Source organism: Lactuca saligna, chromosome 8, assembly GCF_052625555.1.
Source record: "Lactuca saligna cultivar CGN05327 chromosome 8, ASM5262555v1, whole genome shotgun sequence".
In the NCBI taxonomy this organism is placed as follows: domain Eukaryota; kingdom Viridiplantae; phylum Streptophyta; class Magnoliopsida; order Asterales; family Asteraceae; genus Lactuca; species Lactuca saligna.
Genome location: NC_136424.1, coordinates 251,793,964 through 251,811,372, shown reverse-complemented (window position 1 = coordinate 251,811,372; position 17,409 = coordinate 251,793,964). Strand labels below are relative to the sequence as shown.

General features: G+C 34.5%; 1 protein-coding gene and 1 long non-coding RNA gene across 3 annotated transcripts; one reads left to right on the top strand and one right to left on the bottom strand.

Moving 5' to 3' along the window:
• Positions 1-868: 868 nt before the first annotated feature.
• Positions 869-1,646, top strand: LOC145012029 (uncharacterized). 2 transcript variants are annotated; one of them, XR_013664363.1, is made up of 2 exons: positions 869-1,103; positions 1,260-1,646. It is a non-coding gene; the product is annotated as an uncharacterized LOC145012029 (long non-coding RNA). The 2 variants fall into 2 exon arrangements; XR_013664364.1 differs by having other exon boundaries at positions 1,230-1,646.
• Positions 1,647-4,049: 2,403 nt separating this feature from the next.
• Positions 4,050-8,129, bottom strand: LOC145011012 (ARM repeat superfamily protein). The gene is made up of 14 exons (XM_078969621.1): positions 7,621-8,129; positions 7,083-7,259; positions 6,868-6,992; positions 6,643-6,778; positions 6,358-6,564; positions 6,149-6,244; positions 5,989-6,048; positions 5,799-5,873; positions 5,663-5,716; positions 5,452-5,553; positions 4,857-5,366; positions 4,643-4,777; positions 4,436-4,543; positions 4,050-4,349 (listed from the first exon to the last, which is right to left on the bottom strand). Exons 1-14 carry the CDS (start codon positions 8,026-8,028, stop codon positions 4,200-4,202), a joined length of 2,343 nt encoding a protein of 780 aa, XP_078825747.1. The 5' UTR covers positions 8,029-8,129; the 3' UTR covers positions 4,050-4,199.
• Positions 8,130-17,409: the final 9,280 nt, after the last annotated feature.

Below are 17,409 nucleotides of genomic sequence, written 5' to 3'. Positions count from 1 at the left end.
ACTTTCAGATGACGCATACATGTTTCAATCTTGGCCCATGTATATGTGTCTGAAGGAACAAAATGCAGTATGCAGTGATCGGAGATTCCACATGTCTTAACTCGACTAATTAGAAACACATTCCCGTCGCTCAACTTTAAGGTTTACATTCTCCGGGAAGAACTGCCCTCGAGAACCCATTGAACTACACCCAAAATTATTTTCCGGGAAGACTCCGCTCGAGAACACCGTCATCGGAGCTCTGTAATACTATCACACAAACTTCATAAACAACTTCACAAATAACTTCTGGTCCGAACGGGTAATATCATGCACTTTCAGGTCGAAAAAGTCGTGTTACTTCAACACCTGCGTAATTGTAATGGATCTGAGAACATGGTGAAAAAGAAAATGACAACTGGAAAATCGAAAACCGGATGGAAATCCAGAAGAAAAGGAGGATCTACGAACTGGGTTTGATAGACGGGAATATTGAACAGATTGATCATCGGTGGTATAACATGGATTCGGACGCGAAAATGTGACTATTGAGATGAGTTTATTACACTGCCAGCTTTGAAGGAGGAAGATTAAGCGTGTTGTGTTTATGTGTTGAAAGAGAATCAAATCAGCTCCCAAAAAGCATTGGAATAATTAAAATACACTGTAAAGGGCATAATAGTAAATTACTAACAAAAATATGTGGAGCCATAAAAATAAGGAGTGGATTTATCAGCTCCCAATTATTCTAGCAATGACTTTCTTTCCGTGGGGTGCAAGTGTAACGAAAGTAATTATTTTAGCAACCTTGACTTTCTTGCTGTGGGGTGCAAGTGTAAGACTCCATAAATACCTGTAAAAATTTAGATATGTATTGAAGGATAAATCTGTTCAGCAAAAATTGGCTTCAAATTTTTTATATGTATTTGATATTTGTAAGATTTTGCGATGTGAAATAAATCGAAGAAGACAATGGTTTCGACCCTATGGAACAGTTAGAAGATGGAATTCACGTTGTCAATTCTTCTAATGAAATCCAGAAATTAGTAGAAGAGGCCGACAAGAAATATCAGTTGCTGACTCTTGCTCTCTCCCGTATCAAGAAAGATATAACTCGGCGAAATGTAACCTCAGATCTTTGAACTCAGTAAAAGTTTTGCCTTTCCTTCGATTTATTAGTTGTTGCAAAACAAAAACTCACATATATGATATATCCCTCTTTGCTTTTCTACTTCTAAATTGGTTAACAGGCAGATGAATATGAAATTTTCTCTTGTTAGATTCTGTCAGACGAGATTGAGGAAATGAAAATGAGGCTGAAGGAACATCAATCTAGATTTATACGACTTAAAGCAGAATTGAAACTTGTAAGAAAGAGCATCACTTGTTTGAAGAAGGAGCTTAAACATGTTAACACAAAGAGATCCAAAGCCTATAAGCATGCTTACGAGCTTGGAGTGCAATTCAGTAATGCGACAGAAGAACTTGCACAAATAGGTGATGTTAATTAATTGCAACCAAAATAACCACAAAAATTAAAAAACCAATGCTAGCTTGACCTTCTAAGTTACGTACTTGTGAGTTCTGAGTGTTAGGGTTGGGAGAAATTGTCTAAAGAGAATTAGTTACATCTTTATATTATTAAAGAAATTAGACTATTTGATGAATTTGATAGCTTTGGTTTTATATGTATCGTATGAAAGTCTCAAATAGAATACTCGGACATAATTTACTCCTAAATCTCAAGTAAAATGTTTGTTTAAGACAGTTTAATATTTGAGAGCATCAATAATATTTTCAGCATATATGGTAGTCACTACTATACAGTTTACTCCTAAGCCAGTTATTCATAAATAAATGAAAAAAAAAATCCTTAAGTTTGTCCAATATAAAAGTTGTCTAAACATGGATTTTTTTTAATTGTTTTTGGACAACTTTTAACCTTTAACTTGTTAAAAATTTACTTTAAATTTTGTTTAATACTTCACATTCTCCTGATTAGCTTACTATATATATGTTATGGTGATTAGACTTTTGGGTTAAAACCGCACCAAAACCGGGTTTTAGCTTTGTTACAATCACACGGTTTTGAAGTTGATACATTTTAATTAATCAAAGTTGAAGTATCTAGTAATTGGGAAATACCACCAAATGAAGCTGTGAATGAAAGGAGTTTTGAAGCTGCTAAGGCTACCAAGGCAGCAATAACTCTAAGGCAGCCTTTGCTCAAGAACAGGATGAAAGTATGGCACACATGAAGTACATTAATTTGCCTATATGATCGAAATTAACCTCATCGACTTCCAACAAAAAGGATGCCTCAAGTACATTTGTGTTCTCTAGTAAAGGTAATGCAAATGTAACCAAAAAGAAGTTTAGAAAAAAGAATGTTACAACTGGATCACTTATTGAACTTATGGATCGATATTGTTGAATGTGGAAATGCTTTTGTATATGAAATGAACGGGGTGCAAGGATGATATTATCGAATTTATTGAGAGTAAAGGTGTGCATGATCATAATTATTGAATATTATGTCTATTAATCTTTGTGGTGCATAGAGTAACAGGAAGAGGAAGTGGGTAAAAAAACATTTGTATGGAACATAATATAAACGTTTTGGTATTCAAGAATATTCTATGTTAAAGTAGTTTGGGTAAATTACACCAATCGTCCCTCGTGCATGTTCTCAAAAGCATGTTTAGTCCTTATTTTCAAAAATTAACTCGGACCGTCCCTCATGTCGTTAAAAGTTGCACGCTTCGTCCCTAACAAATTATTGTGTTGTGGTTTTAGTCCTTGTCGGATCTGAAATGACTATAATGCCCTTTGTGCATTTGTTTTCCATTAACTTTAATGTTATTATTATTATTAGTAATTTAAAAAAGAAAAAAAGCCCCCTGTCCTACCTTCCCACCCACCTCATCGTCTCCTCTATCGATATTTCTCTTCCTCTCGTCTCTAACCTCTTCCAAGAAACCCAAAACCACCATCCTTAAACCATCACCAACAACTACTCCCTCCGACGGCCACTCCCTCAGGTGGCTATTCCAATCATCGTCCCTAACCTCCAATGAAACTTCTCTCTACATCCATCAACGTCTGAAGCCACTTACAACATCGTCATCGCCACTTGAAAATGTCGATCTCTACCTGTAAGCCATCGTCACCACTTCTTCGCCGGAAACCCTAGCACCTGAAAACCATCCTTGTCTTCGAACCATTATCTTAGAGAGAGTATCTTTGCACCATTGTCTCATATCTACACCATCATCTAACAGATCGTCAGCTCCTTGAGTTTCGAGACAAAGAGGAAGGAAAGGGAGGGGAACGACGACGTCTGGTGGAAGAAGAACAATGTCCGAATAGATCACATCAACTCTCCTCACTGAAACAAATTTTGGGATTTTTTTTTTCAAACAAGTTTGGGGAGAAACCCACCGGAGTTCCAGGTTTCATAGCAATGGTGTCCGACCACAGTGTTTCTCATATCCTTTCATCTCTCTTCTTCGTTTAACTGATTTGTAGATCTAGGGTATGGATTTGGGTTTTATTTTAGGGTTTAATTCCAGGTTTATTTTATATTTTTGGAGATGAATGGTGGTGTTTGTCGGAGTTAGCTGGTGGCCGGAGGTGGCTGGTGTCAGAAGTGACTAGTTGTAGGAGGTCGTTGATGGTGAGAAGGTTCGAAACCAATTTAAGTGGAATTTCCATTTTCTAAAAATTATACTTAACAAAAAAAAATAGTATATAAATTATAAACAAATGAAAAATAAATGAAAAAGAAAAAGAAAAGGGCAAGATAGTCATTTTATATCTGCAAGGGACGAAGCATGTAACTTTTAACCAAATGAGAAACGATCCGAGTTAATTTTTGAAAATAGGAACCAAACGTGCTTTTGGATACATACAAGAGGGACAATTGGTGTAATTTACCCAAGTAGTTTATATATGGGGGTAATTATCAGTTTGAGGCCGTTTGACCTTGATTAAATCTACGCTTTGTAATTTGGGTATTTATTTTGTCTATGCAAGAATCATCCTAACGCAACTCACTCTGTAATACACAATGAAAAAATAAATTATACTATATCACATTATATGTCTCCGTTTTGGCACTAAAATCTGTAAAATAAAAAGTAAAATAACTGAATTTGCTTTTTGAAAGTGCATAGATAAAAGGAAGGGCAAAATTGTGAATGTGGCTTTCCAAATATGAATCATTTCCATGCTTTGCGACCACGGAACTGTTTGCCAGCTGTCTTGGCCTTGAGCTTTTTCTGACGGCGTGATCTTTCGATCTTTGATCTCTTGGCAGCTAAAGGCATCGCCTTCTTGTGTTCCTTTTGCTGATTGCTTAATCCACCAGTCTACATAGGTTAAATGAGTTGCATTAATATCTTGGACTTTTGAATAAACAATAAAATAAATAAATAAATAAATAAATAAAACAGACCTTTTTCTGTTTGGTAGCAGCTCTTGATTGGTACTTTTCCCCATCTTCTCTTCCTGCTTTTATCAAAGCCTTCCTTTCCTCCTTTGTCATCTTTTTTCTTATGTTAGCCTATATACATAAAAGATTATGCACATTAATCGATCAATAAGTCTGTAACTAATAAATATTCGTTTTATGATTTTAAATAAATAGATTTTTCAGACTTACTTCAAGTGAATATCCATCGACTCTTTTCAAACTGAGTTGATCAGAAGTTGGGACCTTAAAGACTGTTGCTTTTGGATCTGAAGACTTTTTCAAAATTCCATGATTTGCCAATGCAACCTTTGCATCCTTCTTTGCCTATTTCAGAGAAAAAAATGTATATAATTATAAGTAGCAGATTAATAATAATATTTGTGGTGTAAAAATGGTAACTTACTTTTAACTCTTTGATTCTCTGAAAATCTTCATTTGAGAGAATACCATCTGTTGTTGGCTCTTCTGTTATTGCCTCACTCTCCAATCTAGCTCCTGCTAATCTCTTAAGAGCCCTAAGACTTTGATTGGCTCCATCAAGCTCTTCATCAAAATCTTCAAATTTCCTTTTTTGCCCTTTCCTTTTCTCAGATCCCCTTGAATCAATAGACATCCCATCCACCTCCTCCTCCTCATCAGATACTTCATCCTCTTCACTTCCCATTTCTTCATCATCATCTTCTTCTTCTTCTTCTTCAGATTCCGAACCTCCTTGAGTGCTGATGTCAGCATCAATAGATTCACCATCCTCATCAGAAGCATTGCTGACATCATCATCCTCGTCATCATCATCCAGAAGCAACTCAGCCCCAGGGACATCACTGGGAACAGTAACCTCACCGAATGCTTTTGGCTTTGCTTTTGGATCTGTAGGCCGACCACGATCCTTCTTTATGAGAAGCGAAGGACAAATCTACAGAAGAAGAAAAAGACGAGTTTACCCTTCTAACCTAAAACAGAAATAAATTTGGAGAGAGAGACAGAATGATTCACAGTACCTCTCTGAACAATGAAATAAGCGAACGAGCTGCTGATGAAACTGCCTTCTCGTGAGATTTCTTATACAGCACAAGATCTTGCAGCAAATCCTCTGTCATTAACTGAAGAACAAAAAACATAAGTAAAAAGGGTAATAATAAGTTTTCTCTTTTTTTATTCCTTCAACAAAAAAAAAAAATTAAATCATTCCATAAAATGTAAGAAGCTTACCAGAGGAATACGCAAACATATTTCACGCACAACATTCAACCCAACAGCAATCGACTGCAAAAGGAAATTAAATCTAAAAACTCACATCACTTATAAAAATAATATAACCAAAAAATAGCAACAGAAAGATACATACCTCTGTACGTGACTTATCATGCACAAACTGATTAACTATCTGCTTGAATAATGGTTCAACTGCATCAGGTGGCACCTGCTCCACATAACTTTATCAATTTTTTTTATATATAATATAATGGTAATAAAAAACACATTCATTTAAATAATTCCAATGAAAAAAATAAAAGGTTAAATTACATATTACATACCATATCATGACAGGCTTGAACAGCTGCTGCTAACAAGTTTGTCACATCCCTTTGGTGGGGCTGAAAATTTCACAACAAGAATGATACCAATGAATATAAGTAACAATTAGAGATAAAAATAGTGAATATAAAAAACAACTAGAAAGAAGAAAAACATTACCTGAACATACTTCTGAAGAAAAGGATAAAAGTTCAATAAAATCAATCTATGAAGTCCAACAGTACGCGCAACCACTTTCACCATCATCATTTTTATCTGGAATATAATAGTTATAGGGGTGTATAAGAATACATAACATTGAACATGTTATTGTGATTTAGGAGGGAGGTTGTCAAAAATGGGACACAAAGGGGTATATTAGTAATTACCTCAAAACGTTCACTACAAGTTTGAAGTCGTGAGAACAGCTTCTCAGCAAACCCCTGTGCATCTGTTAAAGCATTGAGTGGTGAATAGTAGTTCAAGTTATCATTCCTTTCAGATGAGATACGTTGTTTCTTTTTCATGCTACGAATCACACGCTGCAACTTTGCTTTCTTTTTCTTTTTGCTGGATGTTGTCCCTGTATTGTTGGCCTATTTTGATGAACATAAATAAGAACACTGAATAAGGAACCAATTATCCTAAAAGAAAGTAAAAACTGAGCAACTAACCTTGTAAATAGCTTCTTTACTAACGACAACATGATGTTGTTGGATTGCTTCTTCTTCATCACTTGACTCATCACTGTCATTATCTTGCTCAATTTTTTCATAATCAAGAAGAAATGACAGAGCTGCAATCATAATCCTGGTGGAAGAACAAAAAATCATGTGAGTACATTATATTTGTTACATGAAAAAGGACACGTAACATAATAATATTTTGATTTGATGAACCTTGATGATGGGTGGAAACATGCCCGACATATAGCATTGGCTGTTCTATCATCAAACCAGACCTTCCTCCTGTGAAGATCACATATTGTGACAAGTGACCTCATTGCTTTCTTTTCATCCTCTTCCTAAAGCAACATAAAAAGGATATCATATATAGTTGGATACTGAATAAGTTTGGCAAAGAGATTTAAAAAGCCAGAGAAATGTGTGTATACCTGTAGCATTGAAAATAGAATACTTTGAAGTGCTCTGTTTTCTGTTTCGTTCTTGTGTTTCTGATTCATACGCTTGATACTATGAATGATATGAGAGAATGCCAATTCTTTTAAAGGCTTATCAGTCAAAACCTGAAGCTCCATGAACAATGCAAGAGTCTCCTTGATGGCAACAATCTGTGAATACAAATGAGCCAAGTCATAAACATATCTACCAAAGCCTCTTGTAAAATGATCAGTTCCACCCAGACAGACAAAACCAATCTCTGCTATGAAGTCTATCCTATTGCTTTTAAGATTTAATCTCGATCTCAATACTGTTACAACTTCAGCACACTATATTTGGTTTGAAATTTAACATACTTTATCAATTATTTATCGAGCATTTGGTAGAACTCGTTTCAAATCAAATTTTAAGTTGCAAATTCGTCGATTCTCGATTAACGGTAAAGTTCTTCTATCATCAAACAGAAAATAACTGAACTGAGCGTGCTGTGTGTGTACATATAGTCAAATATTGATCCAATTTAGATGATACCTTGCGATTTAGAAGAAGTATCAGAGCTTGTGTAACAGTGACACGAAGCGAGGACGGAAGCACCCGAGCGGATGACCTAAGGAAGTCTACGAGCTCTTTCGGATAGTTTAGGAGCTGGTTAGGGTAAAAAGGCGTAACGTGAGCCAAGAACATGGCCCGGTCACCGAGGTCTTTGGCAACGGTAGGGTCGCTTCCAACGCCGCCACTGACGACGGAGGTGAAATTTAGTGCCGCCTGTTGTTGAAAAAGTTCTACAGACGACTTGAATTGGCTGTAAATCAAGTTTAGTTCGGTCTCGTAGCCTTCAGGGTCGCATTTCATTTTAGATTGAAGCGTAGGCAGGCTGAGCTTTTCCGACGTTCGGCCTGACGCCGACAACGCGTCCGCCGTGATTTCAGTCGCCGGCATCCTTTATTTGATAAGCTACACGATTTCACCTTCCGTGTGTTCGGAGCAATGGACAGAAACCCTAAACCCTACCGAGTACGAAGGTGTTGATGAGGTTGTATATTAGATAACTAGGTTATAATATTTTTTTAAGGTGTATATTAGATAACTAGGTTATAATTTTTTTTTTTTAAGGGTTCAGGTCACTTAGGTGCGTTTGTTTTCATTTTCTAAGAAAATGTTTTTAGAAAATAGAGTTGAATCGTTTTCAATTTTCAATGAAAATTTTAGAAAACGCGATTTTACATCTTAAAAATTTGGAAAACTTTGAAAAATTGTAAAAATCACTTTTCAAATTTACATACAATTTGGAAAACTGAAAATTTTCATTTTCTTGAAAAATTTTGGAAAATTGAACGAACTAAACGCGTTTTCAAAATTTCCATTTTTCTTGGAAAATTTTCCAAGAAAACTGGAAAATTTTCCACAACCAAACGCACTCTTAGTTTTTTGTTTTTTTGTTTATTTGGTTCCTAGTGTATAATCCATAAGAGTAATGGGTTACAAAATTATTATTTTCAATAAATTATTAACTAAAAGATATATCAAAATTTTAAAATTACTATAAATTTAAATTTAATATACAATTAGAAAATATAAATTTGAATTTTAAAATGAGTTACCTAATATATCTACATAACACATAGCATAATATTTATGATGAGTTGTATTAAAGTGACACTTAGTAAAAAAGATTAAAACTATTCATTTATTAGAATAGGGATTTAATTCCTTTTGAAGTTTTAAAAAGTCTTTAGTCAACAAAGTTTTTGTTTGGTTACTTAACTTTTAGTTTTATGCTTATTTAGTCAACTAACTTTTAAAATAATGTTTATTTAGTCACCTAACTTTTGAAGTTGTGTTTATTTTTATGACTTAAGTAAATTACATGAATCGTTCCTCGTACAGGTGTTAAAATACACGTTCAGTCGTTATTTTAAAAAATTAATTTGGACTGACCCTCGTTTGGTTTAATCTTTACATGTTTCATCTCTACTTAACCTGAAATGACTATACTGCCCTACCATATATTTTTTTTATTTTTAGTTTGTTTATTATATTTAATATAATTTTTTAAAAAAAAAATGTGGACCACCCCCTCAAGCCCTTCTCTTCCGTTGTCGCGATCCCTCTTCATCACATTTCACCTACGATTTCTCAAGTTTGTAACTATGACCAAAATCCATATGCAAGAAATCTTTTGCACAAGCGTAAACACATATTGTTAAATCTGATACCAAGAATACATAAAATTTGAAAAATAAACAAAATCGATTTTGATAGGTATTGTTCCAGAAATTGTGGTGGTTGGTCATCGGTGGTCTTGATGTTCCAAAATTTGTAGTCGAAGTCGACCACCTGCCTCCCTAACGTCAACGACAACCCAAGCACCAGTAAAATCGGAGCTCTTGAAGACCAACAAAATTATTTTTGTAGAGTAGATGAACTGATGAAGGGTGTGGGTGGTGTGCAGGTGATGATCACAGATCTGCATCGTTCTTTTCATCTCTCTCGCCCTCTCTCTTTGTAGCTCCGACAGTCCAAGTTGAAAAAATAAACCGATGAAATATGGGTTAGAAACCTGTAGTAAGAGATCAAGGGTTTGTGGTATAGGCCTCATTTTATTTTAGTTTTTCAATTATTAATAATATAAAGAAATCTCTATTCTAATAAATGAATAGTTTTAATATCTTTTTGTCAAGTGTTACTCTAATATAACTTCTCATCAATATTATGTCATGTGTCATGTAGATATATTAGGCAACTCATTTCAAAATTCAAATTTACATTTTCTAATTATATGTTAAATTTGAAGTTATAATAACTTTAAAATTTTGATATATCTCTTAATTAATAATTTATTTAAAATGACTTATTTAAAATAATTAATTAATAATTACAAAATTTTATTATAAAAGTTTAATTAGCTTTATAACCGTGGTTCCCACGGGTTATAAACTAGTTAAAAATAAATCAAAATAGAGTAAATAAGAGTAAATTTGTCTTTTTATGTGTGATTAATGAAACGAGGGACGAAACATGCAACTTTTAAACATATTAAGGACGGTCCGAGTTAAATTCTAAAAATAGAGATCGAACATGCTTTTGGGCACCTGCACGAGAGACGATTCGTGTAATTTACTCTTATAACTTTGTTTTAAAATTTTAGTGGCTAAATGAGCAAAAGTTTAAAAGTTAGGTTACTAAATGAGCACAAATGCAAAAGTTAAATGACTAAATGAGCACAAAGCCAAAAGTTCAATGACCTTTTAAAACTTAAAATGAGTTAAGTGACCAAATGAGCACAAAGCCAAAAACTAAATTATTATATAGAAAAAAATAAAGAATGTATTTAAAAGAGGGTTAATATCAAAATTTATATATTTTGTGTTTTTTTAAATTAAACTTCAAATTTGTTTTTTTGTCTGAAAAAGACCTTATATTTTTTTTATTTTTCCTGATTTGGCCTTTTAGTCATTTTTTGCCAAAAAAATTGTAAAATGTAAGGGTTTTTTCGAAAAGAAAAATAAAAAAACTTGACGGTTTATTTGGAAGCATTTAGAAGTTTGAGGTTTTTTTAGAAAAAAAATATATAAAGTTGAGTGTTTTTTCTAAAAATGAAAAATAAAAGGTTTTTCTAGGTAAAAAATAATTTTGAAGTTTAATCCGAAAAAACACAAAATATAAAGTTTTTTTAGATTAACCCTTAGAATAGTGTTGTAACATCCTGTTTCGGGTCGTTCTATGATTCAAGATTCGTAGGTTGTAATTCGAGTAGGAGAAGGTTTTGAGGTTTTAAAGAAGAAAGGTTTAGACCCTTTGTGGATGCAGGTAAGGTATGTCACAACTAGCATTTTAGCTAGGAAATTCTATTCCTGTGTAACCATTCAACTATTGTAAAACATATACTCTAAGTAAATATCATTTAATGCTCATTTAGATTCACCATTTATGTTCATCAAAGAGTCTGAAGCCCCAGGAACCATGGTTGAAGTCCATATTGGACTACGATTTTCTTATTGGGCCTAATGGACCAATAAGTATCCAATTCAACAATTTTGGGCTTGGAAACCCTATTTGGAGTCTAATTGGACCCACTTCCAAAAAACTTAGCATGTTGGGCCATTTTGGGTCCAAAACAAATTAGTGTACCCTTAATGGGCCTTATGGGCCATTAATGAATTAATTTGCCCTAATGGGCCATAAACTCCCTTTTTCTTTCAAAATGGGCCGTGAGCTATCTAATGAGCCCAATGGGCCAAAAATTTTATGTTTAGGTTCCAAAAATCCTAACTAAATGTTAATGGGCTCAAACTATTCCATTCCTACTCCTTGGCCCAAAGATCTCAACCCAACATCAAATAAAAAAAAAGGGAAATGTAATAAGACGTGACTTAGGAGGTGCCACCTCCATATTGTTCAACATATATTAATGCAAGGACTCTCATATTCCCATGCAAGTCACTTCACTACCTCTCTTCTTCTACGCTCGTCTGAGAGCCAAAAAAACACACACGCACACATACACTTTCAAACACTTCCCCAATCACTCTCAAGCATCCTTCTTATTCTTCCTCCAAAATCTCGAGATTTTGCTTGTGTTCAAGAGGATTCTCACAAGAATATCATCATTTCTTGGTAAGTTTTTACATATCCAAGCTATATAACTCCTGTCTCAAGTTAGATCACTTCTCCTAAACACTTTGGTGATCATACTCTTAGAAAACCTCCATAAGCTCGAGAGCTACAACAAAGGTGTGTCAGGACCAAAAATATCTTCTATTTATTCTTCAAAACATAAACATCAAGAAAATGTGAGTTCATATCCCCTTGTTTTTGGTTTTTACATGATTTTTGGGGGAGAATACAAGTAAAATGTGTAGATCTATGTGTTATGTGCATGTCTTGTGTGATTTCTTAGTTTATGTTGTAAAAATATGTTAGATCTTGGCAAATCATGACTTCTTAAGAAACACTGAGTTAAGATCCATGAACTAAGACACCTTATACATCAAACCATCAAGTTAAAAGTGTTATATGTTTAACATACAAAAAGTTAAGGCAAAAACTTTGTTAAGGGTCAAAATTGTCAAGAAAACAAAAGATAAGGGCAAAAAGTGACATTTATGTTTTTATAAGGACTAAATAGGTCCTACAAGTATAAAAAGGGATTTTTATGCTAAACATACTTTAAAAAGGTCCAAAAATGCAAATTTGAGCTTAATGGGCCAAACATTTGGGCCTCACAGTTTTGGCCCCAAAATTACGAAAAAATGAAGTTTTGGGGATTAAAAATGTTATTTGAGCAAAATTTGAGTCATAAATGTAAATAAACCAAATTTAGGGGTGAAAATAACATTTGTTTTCAAATTGGGCCAAAAATGTAACTTTTACCAAAATTGGGCCGAAAGTGTAAATTTTTACAAACAAAGGGCTGAAAATGCAATTTTCTGTAAAACTAGGTCTTAAATGTCAAAATACATATTTTTGAACTAAAACCGTGAATTTCTAGATATTTGGGACAAAATTGCAAATATTTACAAATTATTGATTAAAGTGTTATTTTTACAAAACTTGGAACTTCATTGAAAATTTAAGGCTTTTGACCAAACATGTTGTTTTATGAAAAAGGAGACTTTTTATAATAAGTTTAGTAAACCACGAGCTAAAATAAACAATGAAACAATACGAATGGACGGAATACATCGTTAACAATTTTTATTGGGCCTAATATTCATTTTACGTGGCCAATGGGCCTTGAGGGTCCATTCAAGTGTATATTGAGCCCAATGTATTCCATGACATGTTTATTGGGCCTTGCAACCCATTTACATGCTAATTTGGGCCTGAGTTATGGGTCACATGTTGTTGGGCCTTTGTGGCCCATTTACATACCTATTGGGCCCAAATTACCCACTTACATGTTTATTGGGCTTCGTGACCTATTTACATGCTAATTGGGCTTGGACTGAGATTCACATGCTAATAAATCGTATCTATACCTTCTCATAACTAGTGGACTTTGTATACTTATATATGTACCTTGGTTTAGATAACGCATAACATACACGTAAACATTAAGCATTATACAAAAGGTTGAGAATCTAGTGAGATGTTTCGGTTGGAACCTTGAGTGTACAGTCGTAGCTTGTAGTTATAATCAGAGTCTCCCGGAGGGAAAGCGAGAGTTTATGTATGGATCTATACGGGGTGACCCCCCATGCCTTAGTTGTTCACTACAGCTAGACTAGGCCAGTCTAGGGCGACAAAACCTTGAGCAAATCCCGACATTTGGAAAAATGTCAAGACAAGCAACCTAGTCATTATCATGTATGATTATAACAGCTCATGTTAGGATTCTATACCAAAAAATTAATACTTCGGTGATAATCTCTTTGATGGTGTCAATACACAATAACATATTTAACGATATAAGAACCTCAACATTATTATAAATCAGAAAATATCATATTTTATGGGGAAAGATCAATACTCAATAATCGGTTACTTACAACACAAGGAAATCTAGACTACAAATATATATACATATATCACAACTATGAAATTCACATGCATTATATACTTGATTTTCACATCATTTTCAGACATTTAACAGAAAATATCGGATTTTTTGGGTTTTTATGAAAGATACAAAGACTTTTACTCAAACATACTTATGAACTCACCAACATTATATATGTTGACCGTTTTCAAAATAACTTGTATTCTCAGTTAATCGTTAAGCTGGAAGATTTGCAAGTGTGTATGGTTTTGTTTTGTGTAACATCACTTATTGTACTTTTAACAATTTGAACTAATGTATTTTAACAATGTACTTGATGTGAACAATGTTGGTTGTAATATGTAATGTTGGTGATGAATGTTTTATGTTTCATGTATATTCATTGTGATGATTATTCAATTGTTAGTCACACGATCCCCCGGACGTTTCCACCATCTGGTTCGAGGGTTTGACAGGTTGGTAATAGAGCAATGTTTATAGTAAACTAGCATATCTAACCATACATGATATGCAACTATAAACACAATGGGACTAAATAACTCTAAACAAAAATAAAAATTTCACACTTATGTGCGCATATTAGGATAATAACCTAACAACATCTAATAAAAGCTTTTGGAGGAAATTGAACACTATGATTAAACCTGGGCAGTTATGTAGTCATATTAGGGATAAATATAGTATGATCAACTATATTTATTCAGAATATGACCAACATGTGTTCGGGAGTAATCATAGCATGAACACTATGATTAAGCTGACAACTCTTGGTCCCCCACTTAAGATCGTTTTCATCTAAAATTTTCTATATTTCACTCTTTTTCTCACGTTAACAGCAAGAAAAAGGAATGGCTTCAAGGGGATCTAATGACCAATTTCAAGGGAATGTGTCATCTCGCCACGTGTTATATCGCCTTCCCGTTGACATGCCAAATCAAGTTTTAACCAACTTCGCAAACAAATTAGGATGGCTGCACAACAGGGAGTTTGCAATTTCTCCAAGAATTGATTGGGCTGGATTTGAGGAAGTTGGATTGATGGAGAGGATGGGTCCATTTTTGACACAAAACTTTTCTGTGGATAACTTTTCTTTCACTTGTAATGGGTGGAGAAACTTGTTTGCAATCAGTGAGCATGTGTATCAGGAACTTTGTGTGGAGTTTTCCGCTTCTATTTCTTTTGAAGCCGCCACAGTTGATCCCTTTTATCCAAGGGCACTTGTATTCTGTCTTGCATGCGAGTATAGGGAATGTAGTCTGATCGGGTTTTCCTGGAGAATGGGAATTTATGAGCAGCAGGAAACTCAACTACCTGTTTTTAAGCTTTTTATGAGAGCAGCCGCACGGGAGTATTTACCGGCGCATCGGGACATAATTTTTGGTTGACAGTTGCCAATAGGGTATTTCATTATGGGGTATCACAAGAGAGTCATATTTGCTCCCCAATTTACCGTTTTCTCCATCGCTTGATCGGTTTTTCCATTAATCACAAGCGACATGGAGATAACGTTAGCAGCCTCAACCTATTTTTTGTGGAGCATTGTTCCACCGGGAGTTTTCTGCAACATCCCGTACCATTTGACGAAGTATTTGGGCATTAAGGCTACAATTTCTCAAGCTGGTAGCCCCACTAATGGGGGTCATTTTGTTACGCGCCTTGCGAGATCCTATGGTCTTATTATCCCACGTTCAACCCAGATTTTGACACACAAAATTAGGGATGATCTCACTATGGGATACTTAGAGTCCATGCATGTGGTGACTAATGAGGGATCACATCGGAATATCTCGAGGGATGATAACGGGGAGTACCAAGACCAACCAGCACCACAACCACGACCTCGACAGAGAAATGTTAGAGGTAGAGGAGAGAGAGGGCAGTCGGTGCATCAACACGCACCCTTTGAAGGAGCACCTTTTGGAGGAGATATGGCGGGATATTTTGATCAATTATCATTGAGTACTAATTGGATCGGGGGTACAGTGGAGAACATGGTCTGACATTTCGGTATTGAACAACCACTACCTTTGGGGAGTCAATACTCCATTGTCCTACATGGAGCTCTTATCAACATTCAAGGGGAGACGAAGTAGGAAAGAGTGGAGCCCAAGATGATTATGAAGATGATTGATCATTTTCATTTTTATTAGTTTTTAGTTTAAATTTGGGTTGTGTTGTTTTTGAACTTGTTTGGTTTGTAAGACATATTAAATTATTATGTTACTTTTATTTCCTTTTGGTGGTTGAATTTCAGATTGCTAAAGGAGTTTTGGGAAGGAAAGTCGAGTCAAGAGCATATATGTCTAGACAAGTGTCATTTAGCTTTTAAAGTACAGAGTCGAGACCCACAATTGGAAATAAGTGTGAGGTGAGTCGAGAGAGAGGATAGAGTTAAAAGAGTCATTAAATAATGCATTTAGAAGGGTCTTATTTCGTTAAGACATTGGTTGGAGTTCATTCATTTACAAGGAAGATAGGTTGTTTCAGTTTTTGTTTGCCTAGTTTTCATGTCGTGAGGCCTTATTCCTCACGTCGTGAGCTGGGTTATGAAGGAATTCTGAAATTATGTTTAGCGACCTCACATCATGAACACTATTACTCATGTCGTGAGTCATATATTCTCACAAACCTACATCCTTTTCATTCACCTTTTCTACAGTCTTCACCGCCATTCTCTTTGGAGTTATTCTGAAGATTATTCTGGCTCGTTTCCTCTACTATATAATGTGGAGTATGATATCCCACAGTATTCTTCACGTTTTGGATATTTACACCTCATTTGTTGAAGATTGAAGTTTCGATTCGTTATTGGTGCCTTATATATCTCGCAATGATCAAGATCCAAGTTCTTATTTAGAAGAAGTCCATATTCGAAATGCACATTTTATGCGCACCACTGGAGTTCGATTTCGCCACTACTATCCCAGGGAGTCTATTCATTTTTCTCCCTTTTATCGCTTTTAGTTTATTTTATGCATACAATGATGGCATTATATGTAATAAGTGTGGGGTAGGGGGTCTAAAAGGTAAAAAGTAAATTACTAGGAAATTTGGTAAAATTTCAAATTTTAGAAATAAATTTTCATAGCTTTGAAACAATAATCTGGTAATTAGATTTAGTAATAATTTGAACTTTAGTTGCTAGTGTTGCATGGGATGATCTGATGAGAGTTCAAATGTGTAGTTGAGTCAATATATGTTATAGTGCATTTGTGACCTCCTTTATTCTAGTGAAATCATGGGACAAAAACACAACCTCATTTAGTTTGAGGAATGCAATATGTTTAGCAACATGTACTTGAAATGTATCCAGAAAAACTAATATATTTAACCAATAAGGGTTGAAGTTAAGCGCCCCTGCTTAAGCATGTAGGGTTTTGAGTGAAAAGAAAAAAAAGTGAGTACATGTAAAAAAATATAAAAATAATTACGCAAAAAGTGGAAGAATTTTTGGAGCTATGAAGTATCTGTTGGATAAGGTGTCTAAGTCCATAACTTATTTGGTATATACTTGACCCGACCCGGCATGGTCCATTTGGGTTGCATTTCATCCAAACTATTTATGGATAATTTTATGAGAGTTATACACATATGTTTATTAATATATTATAAGTTATAATATATTAATATGAAGTCATGTTATTTAATTAGTATTAGTCTTAAATTAATTATGAATTAATTTAGAGATTAAAAGGAAGACTAATTAGATTGTGGGCTATTGGTTTTATATGGTGTGGGCTAACACTCATTTGTTAATGGGTTAGGCTTGTATGGAAGTCCATGGATGATCCATGGAGCTTTTAACCCATGGATCCTTG